Raw genomic sequence first — 18,666 nt, forward strand, 5'->3', positions numbered from 1 at the left:
TTTATCACCAAGCCATCCTGGAGCTTTCCTTTTAGAATAAAACTGTACCTGAAGCTCAAACTATGCCAGTCTAGATGCCCAACTTCAGACTTAAATTTTATTTTGCCACCCACATAAAACTGACCTGAATTTCAGAGGGGATCCTCACCAGCTGTGTCACTGATATAAATGGGAGCTGCAGGGAATCTGTCTCAATTAAAAAAAATACGCTGCATTTATGTAGAAGCCTATAACATTAGATATCCACATTCTGGACATTAGATGAAACATTCCATTTCAAAAAGGAAGGCAGAGAACATAGCTGAAGGTATCCCCTCCTCTTCATCCTACTTACACTCAAAGGGTGTGTAAAAAAACATTTAATTATCAAGTTTTTACTGTCTAATACTCAAATTCTGTAACATTTGCATGTGCTCTATCAACTCCTCTCAAATTTAAAATGTTTTGTATAAAAATTGTAATCCAAATAGTATACATAAAACAGTAACTTATGCATCACAATTTCTCTTCAGGCAGCAGATACTATTCTTTTTGCTTACCCATTCTGTAACATTAAAGCACATCTTTAGATATACCTTAAGTTCTGTTTAACTAAACCAAGATGAAGGAAATCAACTCTTCAGTGGAGCTTTGGCAAGTTTTGCAGACACATTCTCTATTCATTTAAAAACTTTATTCTCTACACATCCTGTAGCACTAATCCCACCCCCACCTTCTTGTCTTTATCTTGGAAAGCTTTGAAAGGCACAGGAAGTAACCTATGGTCCAACATACAGCACAACCTCTGTCACTTCAAGACAAAGGTCGTACTGAAAAGCACAGGACAACTTTGCACAACAAACACCTGTGCAAAAGTCAGCAAGCTGGGAAGCAAATACCTGTCCTCAGCAAAAGTTACTCTGCTGTTACAGGACTGCTAGTGAAATTTATTGAGAGTCATATGACTATATAACTAAATACATCTAATATTGATACTTTGGCTTGTTCACCTCCAGTCTTGGAAAAAGAGATAGAAGAAAAGGGTTATAGCAAAGCCAATACCTCACTAATACAAGCACTAACTTTGCACACTCTATCATACTTCCTTAGAGACTCATGAATCTAAGCTAAGGTTTGTACAAATTACCTCAATAGTATGTTTTATTCAAATACTGTAAGAAAGCAGTTAAAATCTGCTTTATTTTTTTTTTAAATGATGCAAGACTAGGAACATTACTGAGGTTCAGAACACAAGAACTGCCATGCACCACAGTCTCTGCTTGGCACCAGCAACTAACTTGCACCTAAAGGGAGAACCAACGGAGTAACTTATCGTCCCGTCTTTTGGCACACGGCTGCTCTCCAACGCCCTCGCAAAGAAGTTTACAGATTTACAGATGCGCTGAAGAGAAGCAACACCAAAATTTATGAGCAAGCACCACTGCTCAAGACACGACAGTTCACACGTGAATGTTAAGCATTATAAGAAACAAACACTCATTTTGAAGGGAGCTTGTCTAAAGGTTAGAAAGTGGTTAGTCAGGCTTAATGGATTTATTACAGCTTATATAACATTATTACTATATAACTTGCCTGTGACGTGCAACGAGAGCGAGCACAATAAACGCGTTTTAAATTTCTTAGGAAAGTCAGACCAACCACAAAAAAACTCTTCCTTTACAACGCTTCTTCCCCAACCCTTCCAGATCCCAGCACCATTATGGAAAACGCTGTGGTGATGCAGAGTGAGGTACAAAACACAGCTTTCAAAAGCACACAGTTGTCTGTCGCAGCAAAAGATAAGAATAAAAGCACAATACTTGACCTCTTTTGTTACTGCCCAAGACGTACAGGCAAGAGACACTTAACCTCTCTCTGTCTTAATTGTCTCAAGACTGAAACAAATATAAATTCTAGTCCACATCAGACAGATGTTTGATAAATTATGTAAGATGCTCTGTAAATAAGCTACTACTAAGGAGCTGCTTTAATCAGTGAAAAGGCCAGAATCCCACTAGTTTAACTGAGGGTAGGTGGAGTTAATCTGCTACGGCTACTATAACCAGACAGCCAATTAACATAATCTGTAACTAACTGGACACAGAAACAACACGTGTTATCTGTGTTCTTTCCTTTCATCTTGTTAGAGAAAAGTAGTGACTGCTGAAAACAAATCAGTGATTTGGGACCCTCTATTTACACCAGAATCACAACAGGCAAATCATCATTTCCATTAGCATGAGTAGCAGCAACAGCACCATAAAGCTGGCAAAATCTTCGTGTCTCAAAAGCCTAAAATATTTCATTTTGCTACATGGAAAGAAATTATTTATTCTAGCTTACAGGTGAATAGCAAAATAGGCCAAATCTAGGCAGCAGACCACAATGTATCTACAATGCTGAAAATCAAAACAGGAAACAAATTGCTGCATAAGCAGGAAGAAAAAAAAAAAAACAACATAGAGGATCAAAAGTTCAGTTAAGGTAAAGGGTCAAGAAACTTTGAGCTCATCTGACTAAATTATCTTACAATATATCTAGTAGGGCTGGTGCTTTTTCCAGAATTGTAAGCAGCAAAATGCCCACAACGCTCTACACAGACAGACAAAAAAATCTGAATTTCCAATGTCACTACTGCTTGCTATGTCAGTGCCTTAAAGAAAAACAAAAAAACCCAACCCAGCCCTGCAGATCTCAAGTCTACAGAGCAAGCAATAATTTGCAACCATCAGCATAACATTGCATTTATTCTTCACTAAAAATAACCAAACCTGAATTTTAACAAAACATACAACTTGCTCATCCTTCAGAAAGCAAGCAAAATTCACCTACCTCAAGCTCTTCCTGACTTCCAGCTCGGGTTTTAATAATTCTAATATTTTGATTTTTAAGTGACAATTTTACAGGTTTAATATCAAACTCACAGGGCATATAATTCTCTAACCAGACAATTATCTTCCCTGTAATCACTTGCTCAATATTTCCCCCAGGAATCTTCATCCTAGTTATACATGGAAATTTTATTACTTTTTTCATTAGTCTTTATTGTGACTTAATGGCTGCGGTTATGAAGTTGTCAAGAACCAAAGCAATTACTAAAAAGCTTCAAAGAGGTAAAATGTGCAAGCCAACATAAAGCATGTTTGGGAACAACCCCAAATAAGAAGAATATTTTGCAGTTGCAAAATACAATTGAGATAAATGAACTAGCTATGACTGAAAAGACAACCTCCACACCCACTCTTTCCTGCCAAAAAGGAATTCACTTGAGAATATTTTGGGGGAAAACACAGACAAAAAAAATCCTGCCTCCTCTAACAAAAAAATTAATCCACTCTTAAAGAATCTTTCATAAACAGAGTATCGAAAATGGCATCATTCAAATTAAACAGTGCATCTCACTAAAGGCTTAGTAGTCTTAACATGACATCTACCACGAACAGAAATTTAAGGATAACAGCAACAGTTTCGGTATTTAATAAAAAACCACCAAATTAGTCAATCTATTTATTTTTTTTTATTCCTACCTATTCTTTGGGTTTTGGTAGTCGTGGCTCATCCTGGGGATAAAGCTTTCCTTGGTTCCATCAGACCTAACCACAATGCATATCAGATGTTTAACATCTTGTGTGCGGAGAGCGGAAGAAGATTTAGTTATTACAATGGGATTTGCCAATTTTCTGTAACATGAATACCTCACATTTATGCGATGCTTTTAATCTTCAAAGAGCTTACTTCTCACAGTCACCCTCCTCAAAAAGAATGCCATTAAGTGTTATTAGCCTATTTGATCCATCTGTAAAGTCTCTCCATCAGGGCACACGTTGTCACATTGCTGTTTGGATTATGTTTGGGGCAAGCAAAGCTAATCAGCACAGGTTCTGTGACAACTCTCCCCGTAAGACCAGTGTGGATAGGAATTGCTACATAATAGCCCCAACAGTGAATCCTCCCACCATCTGAGCACTTAAATCTTACTGGCTATATTTTATACCCTCAGGAATTAAAGCAGTCTAGTTTTATGTGTTTACCAGTTCAACCCTGTAAGGCATAGAAGAAACCTGAAAGAGCCTGAAAACTCAGAAACCTCTGCAGATCATTCAAATAACTTTTACCATACGTACAGTCACAAATTTAAGTGCAACAGACTGCAATATTAGGGATAAAAGTAATTACTGTTACCAATTCAAGAACTGGCAAACTCATTCTCAGGGACTGGAAAAAGCTGTTTCTAGCCCTGATGAATCACGGGAGCCCACCTTCCCCAGACACGGGCCCCAGTCAGAGCACTTATTGCTTCTTCCAGGATGAGGTGCTGTTACTGCTCTAGATGCGCTGAATGAACTATTGCTGGTCCTGGAGAAGAGAAAATGCACTGAGCTGGCTCACCAGCACAGCCAGGCATGGAAATGGTCCAGAAAAGTCAAAGGAAAGGAGGCAGAGGTGAAAGTTTGAAGTGGTTTTAAACACAGAGCATAAGCCATCTTGAAGTACCAGCACCAAGAACCCTGAACTCCCCTCGAAAAGACAAAAGCACGGACAAAAGTCCATCAGGAGTTAGGGACGCCCTAAAAGTACGCAGCTCTGGGATGCAGATCTTCACCCGAGCACTGTCATCACTCTTTGTCCAGTTTCTGATCTCCTCATTCCTCATTCTTCTTTCCTTTTCCACTACTACTTTCTTCTGAGGCTTCTTCATAGTTTACCTAGTTTGTACATGGTTTCCTAGGATGATGGTTTTAGCTCTCAGTCCTTTCAGTATTTAGAATGAAGATTTAGTTCAATTTCAATTAGGAAAAAACTTCTCCCCTGAGGTGTCCCTTCCTCGGTTTTCTTGGCAAATACCAAGTTTGTATTGTCATAGGTGAGTAGAACAGCTTCTGTCACAATTCAGAAAAGCTGCTTCCACTTCACTACCACCATGAAAACCACCTAGACGTTTATGCCTGTTAAGATACACAAAATTACATTATATAACTCATTTCCCAGGAATAAGCAGCCTATTAAAACGAAAAGCAAAGGCAAATGCCAACTATGTAAACGCACACACAAGGACCTTGCCACAAAATAAACTGTAATATAACGCATTTCATATTTTCTCTTCCAACACTGTCAAAGATACTAAATGCAGCTATACTATGAATTGTTCTTTAATTAAAAAAATAGAGTCTAAGTCTGAAAGTTAAACATAATCTGCAGCTTCTGCATAGGAAGGCAGTGTTTCCCACAGCCTTTGGCAAGGAGTTCTAATTTGTGATTGCTGGTACAGTTTTGATCAAGAATTTACCCAAGTGATAGTCTCTGGCGGCTAGAAGAGCCAACTCAAGTTAAGCATAGTATTTAAACACTATCACAAGTAAAGATCAATCAAATATTCAGATGATATTTATATATTGCTAAATCTTAACCTCTGAAGTTAGAAAAAAACATTACTCATTTGGAAGGGAAGTCTTTTGGCACAAACACAGTGCACACATGGATGTACACATACAGCTGCTGGACAATAAAAGGCTCTGCATTTTGAGCCTTCCTATTCTCAGCTCTGCAAGACACATTTGTCTAAAACAATCTCAAACTCAGATGCCAAGTGAACCGTTCCAGTGTCAGGTCACAAATTTGTGTTTGCTGTTACAAATACATGATAACAAGTTTGCTATGCAATCTGTGAATGGCTGAAAAATAAAAGCAGAATCACACTAGCCTATATAGTCAAGAAATAAAATAAAAACTAACATGCTGTCAGTTCTGGGCACCTATTACATGTTTGGTAGAACACTAAAAACCGAATCAGAGACTTTTTTTAACACACAATTAGCATCACTATTTCCAAACTCCATTTCCACTGCTGCATCTCCTGTTACAAGAATTCTCCATTAACATCTGACAATTAGTATTTTGAAGAACCATCCTGAAAGACTCCATCCTAGTTTTAAGCATATCTGTGTTCTATTACAAAATTTATCCCTATTTATCCCTATTTAGTGGTGAATTTATTCACCACTAGATGTATACTGCACCATATGACAGCTGTATGGGAAACCACCTTCCTGAATTTTAACTAGCACTGACCAGTTTGGATTGATGTGACGACTCAAATCTCAGAATTTCATATAAACACACTGTCCATTGCTTCACAGAAAAGAAGCACAGAAATAAAAGCATTAGAAGACTCGACACCAAAGAGCTACAATGCCATGAACAGTGGCAGCAGTTGGAATCTCTCCCTGAAAAGACTCACAAGATATCCCCAAGGACATTACAGTCTCTGTTAGAAGCAGTACATTTACACAATAAATTATGAACGTTTTATATGAAGATATATTTACCAAATATTTTATATTCTGCTTTTTAACTTCTATTCTTGTAATACTGGGGCTTCTGCAGGAATTCAGCCAGTGTCCTATACTAAAATTAGTGTATATTAATTACGGCTCCTTCCTCCTTTAACCTACCTACATTGCAATGTACTCATTATTTAAAGAATAAGATTCATTCACGAGACATTTACCCTGCTATTCTTTAAGCAAGGTGATCAGAAGACAACACTGAATTGCAGGTAACGCAAACAAGTGAGGAATCTCTTATTATCCAATTATAATTCGATCAATTATAATTCTTTAGGCAAAGAAAAATCACGTTGCTGGCTGCAGGATTGGAAAATAGGGACCAAAAAGTTCTTATATTACTTCTCCATTGACACAACCTTCGTTAACATCCTCGCCGAACACAGGGCAGGCTGTAGGGACCGCACTAACTGCTGCTGCTAATTTTTCTAAAAGCAATGCTGCCTCAGCTATGCAAAGTGCAAATTCACTTCTCTAATTTTTAAACTAAAATCCAGGATTTAACTGTCTCACACTGGCAGGGAAAACGTGGTGAAAGTAGTCTTTACAAGACTAGGAAATTTCCAGTGCAGAATAAGATTTTTGTCTCTGGATAACACATAACAACTAGAAACATGGATTGAAAGGAAGTGCTTCTTCCACTCAAAATAGATTTGTGATGCCATATTCAAGTTCATTTTTAGAACAAATTTAATCTGCAAAACTGAAGCTCTCATAATTACTATCCCAATACTTTCAGTTCTTTTTCTCTACATCCACAGACTTTTTAAATCTGGCACTTCCTGTTCTGCTTAGGTTTCTAAGTTTCTTCCATGTTTTTTTCATTCAAGGTTTCAGAATTTTAAAAGAACAATTTTCCAAACTAATGCAGTAAAACTGACCTTTTAAAACAGCTGACCAAAAACCCAACTGAATCAGTCTTACGATCATGTGCAGAGTTCCACCAAGACAGCAGCACATACCTGTTAGAGTATTTCAGTTTGTGACCTGCTGCCGCCGAAGCAGTCTGCCACAGGACAAAACCTGAGTGTCTCCATTATCAATATAAATGAAGGTAAGGAATATCAATTCAAAACACAGAAGAAACGTAAACATACATTTTATATTAAATACTCAACATTAAATTAAATTGTATGAATGGATGACAACTGAAAGATCAGCTGACAAAACATAGATGCAACGCGAATAAAAACCACAGCTTCTGAGGCATAATTCAAAAGGGCTTGTCGTAGGTTTTATTTTTAGAGGATGAAGAATATATTTTTATGCAGAATGCAATTATTCCTTATTTTGGCCTGGTGACGTTGCCTCTCATAACTTGTGGGTCCAATTCAGACTAAACTAAGTGAAACAGCTTCCAAGGATTTGGATGTTTAAAAAAAAAAAAAAAAACCAACAACAAAATAAATGTTATACACGACACCGGGAAGTATAGCTTCATTTCCCGTTTGTAGCTGCTGGTTAGAAGCACGTGCAGCACTCCTGATGACTGGTGTGGCTGCCTCACTCCAGACCAGTTCCACACCACCTTTCTCCACGGCTCATGACATCCACGTGCAGAGGACCTGACCAGAAGAAAAGTCACACTCCTTTTTAAGGTACAGAATGCTTCCCTGACTGTTTAAAACCATTCTAAAAGTCAAAACTGAGGCGTATGGCAATGCGTAAAGCCCGATGGTATTTCTGCCCATGCTGCCAGTTTGTCTGAAGTTACCCACTAACGAGCAAGGGGCTGTCCTGTTAGTTCCAATGGTGTTCTTGTCCCCCAAACTCCGGATTTTTGCAGTGCCTTCCACCCTAATCCACAGGAGAACACATTAACCTGCGCAGCTTATGACTACCACTGCAGAAAAGAGATTGTTATTTGCCCCAAACACTCCACGTGGTAAGTACAGCGAGGTGTTAGCCTCATCAGCACGTTTCCATGTGAGAGGAGAGGCTTGTTACGTGTTTGATAGCTTGAAAGGAGAAGGGAGAGGAGGATTTAAACACCCTGGAGATCATGGCATGTCACTCCATATGCCAAGTCACCCTGCCTGTGACAGCTAATCACTTCAGCAGAGGTAATGATGCAGGTAAGCAACAATTCCAGCACTTTCACCATTTTTACATTGAGTAATGTGTACAATGAGAAAAAAACCCTGCTCATTACAAACTGCCTTGATTTGCATTTGTCCAAACCTTTCTCAGGCACGTTCTATTTTGCCTCAAAACCAAATACAGGCCTTGATGCAAATGTTAACATATTTTAAAAATGAAGTAATTTTGTTAAACTGTTAGATTATTTAACCAAGAAACACACATCTCTATCTCCTAGAACTCAGCCTTGTGTCTGTATTACACTAAAATAACAGAGGAATTTTTTTTTATTGTCATTATGATGAACGACCTAAAAAAAATGCTGTCACTGATTGTAACTTGCATCAGTTTTTAAACAGATCTGGTGAATCTCTATGAAAGCTATATGCAGACACATTTTGTTTCAAACCAAGATGTGAACCCAGCTTATACCCACTAAGAATCAGCAATCCAGATGAGCTTTTACATCAGTTTAGTAAAGCTGCAGTTAAAAGAGCTGTGCTCTTCCCAAAATGTCCCCACCTATAAGAAAGCCTATGCCAACCCTGCTCAATCGGAAACACAAGCTAATAAAAACCCCACTTCTCAGAGGTGTTAGAATTCACCACGTAAAAAAGAGATGCTAAGTATTATTACACAGCTAAGCTGAAAACACTACAGCTACACAGACACAGTCATCACTAACAAAAGTAAGATGTCCCTGAAGAAATCACAAAAGAGAATGTGCATTAGGGTTTTGCCATTCTTTAGGCAAGCAGCATATTTTTATTCCAGTAAGTGCTAGTAATAATATAGCATTCAAAGTTTTTGTGAATTAGACCCTTTCAAACTCTCAGGCAGAATCTACATTAATGGATTTTTCTTCTGCATTCATCTTTGCCCAAAGGCTTCATTGTCTCATTATGTAAATGACCTTTTCATATGAAAATTAAATGTTAAAGATGTTTTTTGTAGTTTTTCAATACTGCAAATATCACATGGACATTCACAGTAATTCAGACTAAGTATAACTTCAAGAAAAACTAACTGCTTCAAGCAGTATAACCAATTAAGAAATAACTTGTTTTTAAAATACTTAAAAATTGAAAGTCTTATTTAGAATTAACCTCCAGAACTTTCTTTCCTATACAGAAACTTAAAATCATCAGTTTTGTTACAAACAATACCAAAGACTAGATTGTAAACTCCAGTTCTGAAAACAGAACACACCTCCAGCACAATTTCCATCTCACGGCACGTTCCTTGTAGAACCTAGCTAGCAGTCATCACCCAACTGGAGCTCACCTGGAGAGGTGGAGCCGTTCCAGTCAAACGCTGCACGCTCCTGAGTAGCCTCCACTGAACTGGAAGGATCCATGGGGAGACACCCAACATTTCTTAGTGTGCACCCAGTCCCTCAGCCAGCAGCACTGAAACAACTCTGCAGCTCCCAACCCCAGGAGGAACACAGCACCTACCTAGCCCAGCAGGACCCAAGTGGAAGCACAGCTCTAATCTTTATAGGTTACTGTTAAATAACCCAGGAGGCCCTAAAAAACCCAACTGGGTAGGTCTGGTCTACAACAGTCCTTAAAATAAGTCAGCGGGCACAAACAATTCTCCTATTTTAAAACGCAACATTTGTTCTACCCCTTCTCCATTTCTTTTCTGTATGCTCACTGTAAGCTGAATTTCTTCTTGGACCAAAAAAGAGCAGGGTTATTTTTAAAATAATTAGTAGCTAAGTCATACAGATGCCATGATAAGAGCTCAATGCATACAATGCATAAGACCTCTCTGGCACTCCCCATACACCAAATTATTTAGAATGAATATATGAATTCACAACCTAAACAAAAACGTACTCAATCTTCAGAAGATATTGTCATTTCTAAAATGACAGACATTAGTAACATCCGTCTTTTTCAGATAAAGAAAGTCATAATCAGTCTTATCACAAAGTAGCAGTTGTACCATAATCTTAATTTATAGAATTAAATAGACATATCATGCCTCACCTAATCACATAACTTGCTAGTGTATGTTCCTTTTTATTCTCACAAAGCCTGTCAGCCCTTCACGGGCCCATTTTTTGAATGCAATTTCATTTTTTTGAGTACTAAAGAACTGACTGCCGTACTTATTTTATGAAGTGGGACAGCAGACTGGCTTCCTTTTGAGCAGAAGAAAGGGAGGGAGAGTGGTTTTATTCATTTCTCCTATAGTGCCAGCAGCCAGAAAGCCTAATACTGCTACAGGTCAAGTATAACAGGACTCAAGTAGCTCTCCTCTTTTTTTTTTTTGTTTCTTTCAGATTTCGTTAGAAATGCTCATCATTTTGAAGCTTCCTAGATTTTATTTTTGTCTTATTTTATTTTCTCTATAGGACACTGTCAGGTAGATTTGAGATCCTGATGTTACATTTCATAACAAGAAGGCTTTACAAAATGCAAGATGAACAGAAATATTTCACAGACTCTATCAGGTTGGAAAGTATCTCAGGAGGTCACCTAGTCCAACATTGTGCTTGAAACTGGGTCAACACTGAACTCAGAGCAGGTCACGCAGGACTTTGTCCAAGCAGGTCTTGAAAACCACTACAGATGCAAGTTCAACAGCTTTCTCTGGGCAGGTACGTTTGGAAGAAAAAAAGGGAGTAAAAGCTACAAACTGATTAGAAAGAGGTGACGATGCAAGTCACTGATTTCATTGATTAAAATACAAGAAATAAAGCAGAACGAGCAAGACTTAAATAAGCTATGAGACATATAGGCATATAATCTATAAAACAAATGTTCTGAGTACTCGATTTTAGTCTGTATCAATATAAGAAAATATAACAGCCTGACAGTGTACTTTTAGCTTCTATCAAGACGTCTACACTCAAAATTAGGATTGGTTCAGCTTATCCTTTAACTTCCAGCCGCCACGGCTGGAATGGTATTATCTTTTTATGCTTGTTTGGCAGCTTTCCTGACCACTTTGATTTGAATCTCTAGCAACATGCCGACAGGACAAAAAGGCATCTAATATTATGAGACTACTACTATTTAGAGACACAATTCACCTGCTGAAGTGAGAAACCAGAGGAGTCTCAACATTTAATGAATCATATTTCAAGGTTTTGAGGGTTTTTTGCTTTCAGATGTTCAACTGTTTCTTGTTTATGAAACGCCTACATTCTTAAATCCTCTTTTATCAGACATATCACACTGTGTGCACATCCAACATTGGAGCACTTACTCGACATGTTTCTGCCGTGCTTGGTACAGCTGGACCTGGGAACCATCTCAGAATCACTAAAAACCTGCTGAAGAGTACATGATCAGCTCCCTCAGAACCCTAAGCAGAAGGCAACACTTTCCTTTCATTCATGAGTTTTCAACTGGCATTTCGTAAAGAACTTCTAAAGACCACAAAAGGCACCTCAGGAAAGGAAACTTACTGTTAGTTGACTTAAGTTCACTATACAAAGGTTCCTCATTTCCAATAGGAAATAACTTGGGTAGTTATAAGTAAGAAGAGGTTGGAAACCACTAAGTACACTTCTCTAAACTTGGAACCTGAAGTAAAAGAAGAGAAAGTGGTCACTGAAACTTAGCAGATGAAGAATTACAGATAAATAACCTCTCTTCTAATAGTAGCCTTTTTCCATCAGTTCACGGAAGTTTTAGTAGAATTCCCCAAGTCACTAGTGCATTGTAGTACATGTTCAGCAGAGACTACTGAGGTGCCCTCCCAAAACGAGCATCAGAACCGAATGCCAAAGTTGTGAGATAATTACTACTCTGTGAATTTGCAGATTTATAAACAGGAAGTGTGAAGCTATTCATTCATACCTGCTTTAGTCATATGACAGGGCCCTGAAGCCATCAAATACTGGCTGCCATAACAAGTCTCACTGTATAACCCAGACTGTCTCAACAGTGGATCCTATTCATTCTGAGAGCTAAAAAAAAAAGAGGAAAAAGGTGGCTGAGGGAGGTCTAGGCATTTTCATCACATGCATCTGAGAACTCAAAGCTCCTTACACAGAAGGATGTAGGTTTATACCCCTATAAAACAATATATCCTGAAGAATGGTTCACCTACCTATGGTGTTTTGAGCATTGTTTTTCAGATATGAGAGAAAAGAAAGTAGAACAATTGTCTTTGTGGGGTATAGAAAGAAAAGAATAAACTACTAAAACAGTTCCCTGATCATTCTTCCTGAAAATGCATCTGGGATTTAAAAAGTTAATTTCATAGTCTGAAGCAATAAAAAGTAGTCCATGGTCTAGATCTCGATCCAAAGATCAAGACAACCTCAAATAGATGATTATATATTTGCACAATTTTTCCATCACCCTTTTGCCAGATTTATTATATCTGTATGCTTGAGGACGTTAACGATCAGAAGCCAGATATATACGCCTTGATTTAAATAAAATAAATGTAGCTGTTTTTCAAATTCAGTGAAGACACAAAAGGTCATTAGCAAGATTTATCCTCTGCCCATTGCAGAACATCCGTCATTATTGAGGAGCATACTAACCAGCCTTTTTGTGGATTCGAGTAGGTTTTGACAGGCTTGTTGCTCTCCAGTTGGTAACATCTTTGAGACACACAAACAGGAAAGAAAACTGTCTTCAAAAACTATTATTTTGTGACCTCTCCAGAGGCAAATCCTGTGAAATTGATACACCTGAAAGTTTTGCCTCAATATTAGCCGGCGTTTTAATTGCATGCGTATTTTCAAAAGACAGCACTACTTTTGTTCTTTCTTTTTGCTCTTTTTCTCAGAGATCACTGTGCACAAAACAACACACAGTGAAATGGATCAGCAGCCCCTCATTCCACCAAACAGTGCACTCGCTGACCACTCTAACCTTGTGGCACTTCCCCGTGCTTCCATCCCAGCATACACACAACAAAAATTTTATCTTGCTTTAAGAAGAAAGAAAACCCCCTTTTCCTCTGTGGCACAAGTTTGACAGATCCATGATTATTCACTGCCATTTCTTTTGTTTAAGAGAAAAAGTAGTTGTACCCTACTTTTGTTGAAGTAGTTACCTGACTGAATATTTAGCGCACAAAAGCTGAAAACAACCTGAGTTGGCATGACTTGCTCCAAGTAGTATTTGCAAAATCTTTGACTATAGATTCTGTAATCTCAGAATTTTCAAGTTCCTTCATAAATTTATCCTCAGTCTGCAATTATATTGAAAATATATTTATGAAAATTACTTAAGCAAAATGCATTAACAGTCATTGGAAAATACAGTCCTTAGGGATCTGAAAGAAATTGGCCATCAATACCATTCAGCCATCTCTTTCCTGGGGAATTCTTACTAAAATATTCTGTACACAACACAGCACAGTACCGGAGCTGCTGTGCTGGAGATAATACAGAAGTAACAGAAAATTCTTCCTTTTATAAAGTTGCATTGGCCCAAAGACAACCCTTCAAGGAACTGGGTATCAAGGCTGCCAGCAGAACAAGTACAAGATAAGACAGACTGTAGAGCGGTACCTCTTTGGCGTGAGGCAGTTCTCCGAAAAAGCAAGCGGCCAGACGGCCTGACGAACAGAACAGCAGGAGGAGTCAGAAATCACACGTTGGAGAAGACACCAAACCAAAAAGGGATGCTGACTGACCTGTGCACTGCCCTGGGAACAAAACTGCTGCTGGAGCTTAGGGCTAAGGAAAAGAGCAACTCACTCACGAGCCATGTGACCAGTACACAGCATCACAAATCTAGTTTGATAAAATAACCAATAACCTTATGCCCAGTTCGGAACGAAGCACCACTTTTACTGTACCTGTAATGACCTGTGCATGAATTTGATGTCCTTCCACACGGAAGTCACTCTCGGAAGGAGGTCTGCAGGGTCAGGAGGAGCTCCCGCCACGAGTTCAGAACCCACACCTTTTCCACAGCAACCGGCAAAGCGGTGCCTCTGGCTACTGTCAGTAAAGATGACCGTAATTTGGCAATACTTGTAACAAGAGAAGAGTTGCCTAAAATAGCATCCCAAACTACACAACCAGACACGGATTTTACAGGGTGTGAGGGAAAAAGGGAGAGACTAACAAGACTTAGTGTGACCAGCCCTGGTGGACACAAGACAACTTCATCATGCCCATCCACAGTGCAGTCAGCTGTCTGTGCCAACAAGCAAAAAAAATAAAATCAAATTGCAGTACTAGCTCATGCTCAAGGGTGAAAAAGGCCATTAACACTAGACTGATCTCGTTATTTTCACCTCCTTGAAGAGACGTGACATTTTAGCTACAGTTATTTATGTTGTGAGTGTTTAACCACAAAAACTCTCCTCGCCTTCACAACCTTTAGTTACTCCCAAAATGGAATTGCACTGAATAAAATTGTGGCCACTCACAACTTAAAATCAGCCTTATTTTCTGAAGCTTACCAAACCAGCAGCTCTCATCGCATTTTGCCAGATACTCTGAACAACTGAAATCAAAACTAATGTCTCAAAAACACGATCACAACATTCTGAACGATTACTACTTCTACGAGTATAGTCAACCACTACTGATAACATATGAAGAATTCACCGTTGAAGAACTTGTACAATATCACCTAGTAGTAAACGTTCTCAGAATTAAATGACCAAGACACAACAGTAGAGAAGGTAGATCTACATGGGAGTAAATATAGTTTTAATGTTTACGTTTACCCATTATTGCTGTTTGTGTCCACAGAAATGCCACAAGCACCCGCATGGTTCCGTTCAAGAATGGCCTCCCAAATAATGTTGTGATAACGAGGCTGTTTTACACATAAATGAGTCACTGGTTAAGTAAACAACATAGTTATTTAGCAAAACATCAATTTATATTAGACAGCCTAAAACAACCTTTCTGTTCTCCTACAGAAAAACAGTATTAAACACCTCATACAGATAGAATAACATCAAAGAAAAACACTACAGTCACTGTGCAAAAAAGAAAAAAGTAACTTCTAAAAAAAATTCAATCTTATTTTTATGTCAAGTAAACTTCTAATTATGAAACATCTAGATCAACTTCCTAGGTTTTGAAGCAGTATACAGGTTTAAATCCGACTTCAAAATTTAAAATATGTGGGTTTTCCGATCTCTGAACTCTGCAATATACACCTTGACCAAATGAATGTATTTTGTACCAAAGAGCTTATTTCAAACACTTCCTGTTATATTCAACTTCACACCTCTACATTTATGACTCCAGCTCCTCTAAAAATACACACATCAATGCTTTTAAAGACTTTCTATACTTTCACTAGAAGTGAAATTCTCCAAGGCTGCTATGTTTAAAATCTGTAGCAAAAGTGAGTTTGAACCACACATTTGTTCCTTCTGCTTGACTGTACATTGCTCCATTTCCTATCTGACATGGCATTCCTCAGAAGCTTCACCATAAAAAAAAAACAACACAACTAAAAATTTAATAAAAATACCGTTTCATATTAAGTTGTTTCTCCTTCAATTAACGCTCAATTTCCTCTCAGTTTTCCCTTATCAATCATTATGTGCTTCTTAGATGTAAGCAGAAATAAAAAGGGTTGCCATGTATCGGTTTGAGCTTATGAATTTTATCAATGCTTTAAACCATCAAACAGGTGAACTGCCTTAACAGCCTGTCCTACATCACACGAATCCACAACAAACCAACAATTATAAAAAATTATCCTCCCCGCACACCATTTACTGTCGGAAATTACTGTCCCTCTTTGTCCTTGGACTTGGATATCAGTTCCAAAGCAAGGTAGCTGACAGGGTGTAGCTTGCCCATCGCCTTGGAGCCCTGCAGCTGCAAGTATTCAGCATTTAGCTTGTTTATGCTTTCCCTTCCTCTTTAGATTCTCCAGGAGGAATCTAGGAACAGACTAAAACAGCAACACACATAATAAATCACGCAAGCTACATCCATCTTTCCACCCAGAGATGCAGATGCGTGCTCTCCATCGCGGGCAGCAGCAAGTAAACACGAGGAGCCGGTCGGGAGCTGACAGCGCGGGGACAGCCAGTCCCATCGCACCGGGAGGGCAGAATTCCCAGATTTCTCCGGGCTCCGGGGGACCCGGGAGAGCCGGCAAGCGGCAGGCCAAGGCAAGGCCGAGGACTGAGACAGCGGGAGGGTCCCGCCGGCCGCTCAGCCCCTCGCCGCCCGCGGAGAGGCGGGAGCGGGACGGCAGCGCCGAGGGCCACCGGCGACTGCGGCCGAGGCGTGGAGGCGGCCAGGAGAGGGGACACAGGCCCCAGTGATGAGATGAGACAGATAAACAAATCGATAAACAAATCGATAAATAAATAAATGGGGGGCTGGTGGGTGGGGGGAGGAGAGGAAGGAGGCGGGCCAGGAGCCCGAGGCAGAGGAACAGCGCAAGTGCCTGCGCGCCGGGGTCTGTCATGGTGGTGCGAGGAGCCACCAGACGCCGCCTTGCGCTGACAGGGGCAGAGCGGGGCCCCCTCCCGCCGCGCCCCCCCTCCCCTCCCCGGCTCCGCGCTCCCCCGCCGCCCTCACCCCGTCGCAGGGCCTCGTCGTAGCTGAGGAAGCCGATGCGGGACTCCTTGGCGCCCATGATGCCCCTCAGTCCATGGCCTCCCGCGACGGGCCGGCTGGGCGCCGCGGAGCCCGGGCTGCGCCGCTAGCGACTCCGGAGCACAAGGCGCGGGCGGGGGGAGGCGGGGCGGGCCGGGGCGACCGGGGGGTGGAGGCGGCCGCACTCCCTCCCCGCCGCCGCCTCCATGGCGGGTCACGTGAAGAACCCGCCCGCCGCGTCACGTGACGGGGAGGGCGGTTACGGTCCGGTTCGCTCCCCCCCCCCTTGGCGCCTCCTAACGGTCGGCGCGCGCGCCTCTCTCGCGCCCCTCCCGCCACAGGGGAGCGTCACGTGACGCGACAGCCACCGCCCTCCCCGCTCCGCCACAAGCGCCGGCGCGCGCTTCCCGCCTGCCCGCAGCCGTCAGCGGAGGAGCGGGCGGCTGACAGGAACGGCGGCCGCCCCAGCGCCCGCCCGGGGCTCCAAAGAGGGCGGCTGAGGCCTCGGGCAGTGCCGCAGGGCCGTTAGGAGCCCACGCAGGGCGCCGAGAGGATGGGCCCGTGAGGAAGGGCGCTACCCCCGCACACGCGCCTCAAAATCCGGCGCTTGTGGAACTCGGCGCGCTCCGTAGTTGCGGTGCGGAGCGAGGGAGAGGCGCGAGGCCGCGGTACAACGGGGTGCGGGGGCGAAACGGCCCCTCTCGGCGGCGGCAGCGGCCTGCGCCTCCGCCTCTCACCCCCCTCCATACCTCACAGCGGACCGCGGCGCTCTCCGGAAAGTCCTCGGAGGAGAAGGGACAGCGGGAAGTTCCTGTTCCATTAAAGTGTCTTTTCAATGTCTGAAACAGAAACACGGGCTGAATTGTAAAAGGAGCAAAAATATCTCTGTCCTTTGCTGTTCTTCAGCATGTTTGCTCTTAGTATTCAGCCCAATACTTGGACAGAATGGGAGGATTTCCCAAATGGGTTTGTTACAACATTAAGCCCTGGTAACATGCCCCGGGTCACTCCCGAGCAGAAAATAAGGAGTTTGAAAGAAAACATTGATTTCCAAGGGCAGCTCGTTCCAAGGATTGTTCCTGTGCAGAAACAAAGCCTGTGAAAACACCAGTTGCAAGTCATTCCCTAAATTATGGTTTCCGTACGGAATGACCTTACCACATCAGAGCTGGAGAAAGGTCAAGCTGAAATTACTTTCTCGTTGATGTAAGTTCAAGCGTAGGTATTTTTATAGCAAACATTCCAAACAAATTTCATATCTGATACGCAAAGTCAGGAATGCAGCTTACAGAGAAGCTAGCTTGAAGGCCTGATTTCTCCTCACGTAACACTACTCAAGTGCAAAGACACTACGAGCGAATTAAGCTTCGTAAAGCCTCCTTACATTTTTTTCTGCCATCGTCTGAATTGTTATCTTAGATTTGTGCCAAAGAATATAATTATTACACCTAGGCATAAATCTGCCACAAAGGACCTTTTGCCTCTCTGGAATATAGACTATGGGGGTGAAGGGGGAGCTTAAGGGCTTTTTAAAAGTATAATTGAAATTGTTTGGAACATACTTCACCCACCAGCCACTTGTTACATACTCACCTTTTAAAAAGGACTCCTTTATATCCTCTTATTCCTATGCTACCTTTATAGATTTCTTCTCAATATAGTCCCTCACCCAAGCGCTTTCAATTTAGATACAATATAAACTCTAAAATATTTGAGAGAATGAATTCCACAAACATGGCAGCATGTCAATCAAAA

The 18,666-nt window shown here is 41.0% G+C and overlaps 1 protein-coding gene across 4 annotated transcripts in view; it reads right to left on the reverse strand.

Moving 5' to 3' along the window:
- USP32 (ubiquitin specific peptidase 32) overlaps positions 1–16,992 on the reverse strand; it is a 76,477-nt gene extending 59,485 nt beyond the window's left edge. For all 4 annotated transcript variants that reach the window (XM_086624483.1, XM_086624482.1, XM_086624481.1 and 1 more), the window contains exon 1: positions 16,894–16,992. In XM_086624483.1, the coding sequence (XP_086480609.1) occupies positions 16,894–16,951 (58 nt within the window). In that variant the 5' untranslated portion in view covers positions 16,952–16,992. The remainder of the gene's footprint in view (positions 1–16,893) is intronic.
- Between the last annotated feature and the right edge of the window lie 1,674 nt (positions 16,993–18,666).

Source organism: Tauraco erythrolophus, chromosome 21 (assembly GCF_009769465.1).
Source record: "Tauraco erythrolophus isolate bTauEry1 chromosome 21, bTauEry1.pri, whole genome shotgun sequence".
Classification (NCBI taxonomy): Eukaryota; Metazoa; Chordata; class Aves; order Musophagiformes; family Musophagidae; genus Tauraco; species Tauraco erythrolophus.